At 49.9% G+C, this 5,856-nt stretch overlaps 2 protein-coding genes across 2 annotated transcripts in view; one reads left to right on the top strand and one right to left on the bottom strand.

The window, feature by feature from the left end:
- VOLCADRAFT_107502 (uncharacterized protein) overlaps positions 1-394 on the bottom strand; it is a gene marked incomplete at its 3' end in the record, with an annotated part of 1,812 nt that extends 1,418 nt beyond the window's left edge. The window contains exons 1-2 of the mRNA XM_002956939.1: positions 244-394; positions 36-49 (exon numbers count right to left, since the gene is read on the bottom strand). Of these exons, the coding sequence (XP_002956985.1) occupies positions 36-49; positions 244-271 (42 nt within the window). The 5' untranslated portion in view covers positions 272-394. The remainder of the gene's footprint in view (positions 1-35; positions 50-243) is intronic.
- Positions 395-3,929: 3,535 nt separating this feature from the next.
- Positions 3,930-5,825, top strand: VOLCADRAFT_98075 (uncharacterized protein; the record flags this gene model as incomplete). Its single annotated transcript, XM_002956979.1, has 4 exons — positions 3,930-3,940; positions 4,049-4,277; positions 4,864-4,956; positions 5,511-5,825. The coding sequence occupies 4 exons, from the start codon at positions 3,930-3,932 to the stop codon at positions 5,823-5,825; spliced, it is 648 nt and encodes a 215-aa protein (XP_002957025.1).
- Positions 5,826-5,856: the final 31 nt, after the last annotated feature.

Raw genomic sequence — 5,856 nt, 5'->3', positions numbered from 1 at the left:
AACGGTCGGTAACCGGCATGTTTATGCCATAGGGCCTCCAACTCCCCACCTGCAGAGTGTTATACAATAGTGAGGTGATACAGTACATAGGACAATATACAAATGATAATGCAAAGCATACTAATTCAAAGCACGAGGTAGTGACACCCCAAACACTCAACTACAACACCTGCTGCATGGTGAGGTGGATATGCCATAAATGTTCACACAATAGCCAACAGGTTCAGCGGGTAAAAATCTCACCAGCATTTGCGGTATCCTGTCCAGCCATGCCCTTCTATGAATAGTCATGATGACCAAACGCCTCCTTCACCTCCAACAAGAGTTTGTCCGCATTGTACTTCTCTCCTTGTGGAGGGACAGCCGGCAGGCCCATTAGTTGGCGCTTTTTGCCTACACAATACACAAGTGTGGTGAAGTAACATGCAACACAATTAGCAGCCAGGCTAAATGATCCTCTGGCTAAACTGTCAACTACCAACACCTACCCTTTTGTCGATTCTTTAAACCGTCATAAGAATGCTTGAGACTGGCATAAGATCATTCTCAGCAGCACCAGCATTCTTAAGCCGTTCTTAGCATTCTTAGCGTTCTCAGGAACGTTCTTTAGCACGCTTCCATTTTGGTAGGGGGACACAGTGATGCTAAATGGAATGTCTTCACAATATACGGCTAAAGTAATTTAGCCAAACAATTTAGTGGCTCCTGTATTTCAATTTCGATTTGTGTGTACGGTCATCGTACCTATCTATGAGTAATTTTTAGCATTACTCATACTACATTCTCATCTTAGATATCTCAGTATTAATTTCATTTTGGCTCATGCCAGGTTACCGACATCGGTTACCGATTACTGGGGACGGTTAACGGATAACGGTTCGCCCGGTAATCCTACCGACCGGTTACCGATCTCGTTAACTGGACCCGTTAGGTCGGAACCGGGCCGGAACCGGCCTGGAGTATGCCATAGGGATGATGCTATATAATACATATGGCGGCCGCAGCAGAGTAACTTTGAAATATATAATTATTATTGCCAGCCACCCAGGCAAAAGAATCCAGATAGTAGTGGTAGTAGTAGTAGTAGTAGTAGTAGTAGTAGTTGTACCTATACCTATACCTCTTTTTTGTCATCTTCACAGAGCAGGGTATGCATGCATGTATGTATGAACTAGGTGATGATAACAACCTCATCTATTATCAAGCGGAGACCATGCACAGGGCTGCTCAGAGATGTGCACACGTACATATGTCTATCTATGTGGTGCAGACACGTATGCTGTATCTTATATACGTTGATGACGGCTCACGTGCACACTCTGTTGTACACCACGATATTATATACCTAGAGAACCTACCTATATGGAGGGAGGGACCGGCCCCGGGAGACGATGGCGATGGGGACCGGCGATACGGATACGGACGGCGAGACTGAGCGGATGATGTCGAGGGAGACTGTGGGAGAGTTTTTATTAAATACTTAGACTGTGGGTGTGTGTATGTATGTATGTATGTATGTATGTATGTATGTATATCCGCGCACTGCACTTGCGATGTATGTTGTTGGTCTGTCTGTTGGGTTGTTGTACATGTCGTACTGTACGTGATACTACTTTATTAGTAGTAGTACACATACGCAGCATATGATGGCTCCGCGGGTATGTGGATATTATATGGGACACGCGCATGCACGACGGTGTGGCGATGATGCACCCACGTATAGTTGTACATGTTGTTGTTGTTGTGTATGCTCCCTTTTCCCTTCTCGTCGGACACACGATCTCTCTATATGCATATATACACCAACACAATCAAACAATGCTGCTGTATCAACTTGGCACGATTTGGCACATATGTAAAATAATAATAATAATAACCCTAACGGTATATATACCAACAACAATCTCGCCGCGTGCACAACACAATGCCGCGTGCACAACACGCCGATGATCCACCACCACTAAAACTTTGCTGTGCCGCCTCTGCTGTGCTCTGTGATGATCAGAATAAGAATATAATGATATGCGATGCGATCGCGCTCGCTGGTGGTGGTGTCTGGTCGTCAATCCTCGTCCTCATCCTCGTCCTCGTCGTCGTCGTCGTCGTCATCGTTATAAAAATTGCCGGGAAGAGTCGCTCAAAGTTTTTACAATTAGTAGTAGTAATAAGAAAAGTAATAAGTATAAGTACGGGAGCGGAAGCGGGCACATAGCATCATCATTCATCATCATGTTCTGCGGCACATGCATTATATATTATTACTTGAATACTTAGGGTCAACAATAATGAATGTAACAACAACAAAATAATAATCGGTACACAACAACAACAACAACGACGACGGAAACCGCAAAAGAAGAAGCACAGCAGCCGTGCTGCTCATGTGTGCTTTGTCGTACTATACGTCATTATTATTAGTAATAAAGTGCGCCGCCCCTACTTCTCACCGCTCGCCGACGACAAACAGACAATTGAAATGAGACCGTCACAGCGAGAGCTATCAGGACGTTTTTAAAATTCTATTTATGGAGCAGGCGCCAAGTAGAAAACAAGCCGCGAAGAAGCAGAAACAGACATGTGTCTAATGCGCGCGAGCCACGGAACAAGACAAATACCAATCAATACACCGCAACAAAAGCACAAAGAAACAGCTTTAGCGTCCTCGAAAGGACACGCCGGCAGTAAGGGCGATTCACAAGAAAGTTATAGGATATAGGCTAACGCTGCCCGGTCAAAGTCATCGCCTACTCCCGGAGAGGAGTGGTGAGTGAGCCTAATAAGTGCTGAGACATTGTAGTAATTGCAATACGAATGCGCAATAGGTGAACGTGGGTTCAAGTCACGGCTGATGCAACAACTGCGGTTGCGGTCAGGGTTGTTCGCTGACGTGATATATTTACCGACTTGTGCAGCTCAACTTTTGGTTTATTGATAATAACAATCATTGTTGAATTGAAACAAGAAAATGTGTTTTTTAATGTATATATAATAATATATCGTTTTTTTTCTGCATGCTGCAGGAAGAAGCAGGAAAAGCAAGACGTACGTGAGGCGGCACGTGCTATTATTATAGAGTGCTGGCGGGAGGGGGAAGAGGAGGAAGAGGTTTGGGAGCAGGAGGAGGAGATTCAGGCTGAGAGGTGGAGAGCAGCCGCACTGCTGGGGAGGAGGAGCAGGAGCAGGAGCAGGAGGTGATGCTGGATAAAGATCGAGGCGGAGGAGCAGGAGCAGGAGTAGGAGTAGGAGCAGAAAGAAGTAGACTAGCAGCAGCAAGCCCCTCCAAACCGTCGCTGCCACCACCGCCACCACCACAGCAGCAGCAGCAGCAGCAGCAGCAGCAGCAGCAGCAGCACATCATCTCCACCATTCATAATGCTGAAACCCTGCCCACCACCCCGCCTGCAACCATCACAACAACAATCAAGCCACCAACACGACAGCCACCAGCAATGATAATGCCACGACGGAAGGAATACCCAAACAAGAAGGCACGCCTGCTGTTTGGTGCTGCTGCTGCTGCGGCGGCGGCGGCGGCTGCGGCGGCGGCGGCAGCTGCGGCAGCGGCGGCTGCTGCTGCGGGTGCGGCTGCTGATGATGATGATGATGACGATGACGATGATGATGGTGCTGCTGCTGCTGCTGCAGCTGCTGCGGCTGCGGCTGCTGCTGCTGCTGCTGCTACTACTAGTGCTACTGCCAGATGGTGGAAGAAGAAGCAGCCACCAGCAGTTGTCAACCACAGATCCACTGCCCGAGGCCACCACCGTGACCCACAAAGAAGGTATAGATATATAGAGAGGCAGCAGGCTGTATATTATAGCTTTCTTCCTTACACACACACATACATACACACATACATACATTCACACACACACACATACATACATTCACACATACACTATGTTTACCGCTAGGACTTAGGGTTACATATGTTTAACCTGTAGGTTTTTTTATATAACACCTCTCTCCGTCTCTCCGTCTCTCCGTCTCTGTGTGTGTGTGTGTGTGTGTGTGTGTGTGTATATCTGTCTCTCAATATGTTGCACAGGTGGACAGATGAAGATGTCAAGCAGCGGCTGTACAGATGTGGGGTCCATATGTTGGGAATCCTCAGCTGGGTGCCACACACAAGACATCACCCTCCTGTTGCCGACGATGGCGATGTCATGCTGCTGTGCCGCACGTATGCCATCCTTGCAGCTATTGGCAGCCGTCTGCGCCCCAAGTTCCGAATTGTAGCTGCACAAGATGTTCCGGGGTGGAACCACAGGGCGCAGGTTATTGCTCGAAGACTGCAACTCGACCCTGCAGATGAGGATGCCAACCTGGTCATCCAAAATGCAATGCTGCTGCAGCTTCCCATCTGCTACCGCTATAGTAATGAGCAGCAGCAGCAGCAGCAGCAGCAGCAGCAGCAGCAGCAGCAATGCACCACTGGCAGCAGTGCCACCATTACTACTGCACATCATGATGGTGATTATGAGGATGAGGATGGTGAGGAGGATGGTGAGGAGGAGGAGGAGCAGAAGGTGGCGGCGGCAGCGGCGGCGGCGGCGGCGGAGGAGGAGGAGGAGAAGGAGGAGGAGGATAATATGACCAACAGGTTGGCTACAACAACGACTGCACCTGCTACAGTGGCAGCGCGGATGATGCACGGTTGCTGCAACATGAGGGAGGCTCTCAGCATGTCTCCATGTTGTTTCATGTGCAAGTCCTCCCCCTCCAAAAAGGGTGGGGAACGAACATCCTATCCCGGCCATGAACAAGTGTACAGCAAACATCACGGTGACATGATCCAGGAGGTACAGCCGTTCCATCATGTCAAACACATGAACCCCTTCCAGGTGCTCCAATGCACCACAGCAGCAGCTGCTGGTGCTGCTGCCGGTGCTGCTGCTGGTGGTGGTTGTGGTGGTGGTGGTTGTGGTGGTCGTGGTGGTGGTGGTCACGGTGGAGGTGGTGCTGGTGCTGCTGGTGCTGCTGGTGCTGGTGCTGCTGGTGCTGCTGATGCTGCTGGCGCTGCTGGTGCTGCTGGTGCAAAGATCGACATTATCATCAGCAAGCAGCATCGCAGTGACTATCCCCGGGTCATGATCACAGGACCATGGCAATTAGTATCACTCCAGAAGCAGCCGCAAAAACAAGAGCTGCCCATGGATGCTGCTGCTGCTGCTGCTCCTGGGAGCGACAGCCACTGTCGTCCAAACACCAGAAGCCAGCAGCAGCAGCAGAAGCAGCAGAAGCAGCAGAACACAATGACGGTGCAGCAGGATGCCCGCCCCAAGAATCAGGGCACCAAACCCCAGAAGCAAAAGCTGCAGCGGGGCAAGAAGACACAGGTAAAATGCAAGAACACCAAGGCCGCTTATTGCAGTAAGGGGGGTGCGGATCTTGATGTGTACACAAGCTCCACAAACGCATGCCGGCTCATTTTGTGGGCCTTCCGTGGACCTCCTCCATCCCTCCTGTTGCCCAACCATCATCCAGTGTCTGCTGTCCCGTCTATGCAGCAGCAACAACCCCAGCAGCAACCTCAACAACAACATGTGCTGCCGCACACACAGTATGATGCGATGCACATCTGTGACGAGCGTGCATGCATCAACCCGTTTCATCTTGTGTGGGGAACATGTGCTGAGAACCGGCGTGGTCATCAAGGACGGGATGGTAGCATGGGCTATAGCCGCCTGCCTCCGGTGCAGCAGGGCAGCATCCTCCGTTTCGGAAGCAGCAGCAACATTTCAGCGGCAGCAGAGCAGGAAGTAGGAGATGCTGCTCGGATGTTGCTCTATCTGTTTGATGGGCACCCACCAATTCGGAAATGAGTTGTTTGGCTGGCTGACAGGATATGATGTA

Source organism: Volvox carteri (assembly GCF_000143455.1).
Source record: "Volvox carteri f. nagariensis unplaced genomic scaffold VOLCAscaffold_67, whole genome shotgun sequence".
Taxonomy (NCBI): Eukaryota; Viridiplantae; Chlorophyta; class Chlorophyceae; order Chlamydomonadales; family Volvocaceae; genus Volvox; species Volvox carteri.
Note: the sequence above shows the minus strand (reverse complement) of the source record. Positions and strands in the feature narration are given on the sequence as shown.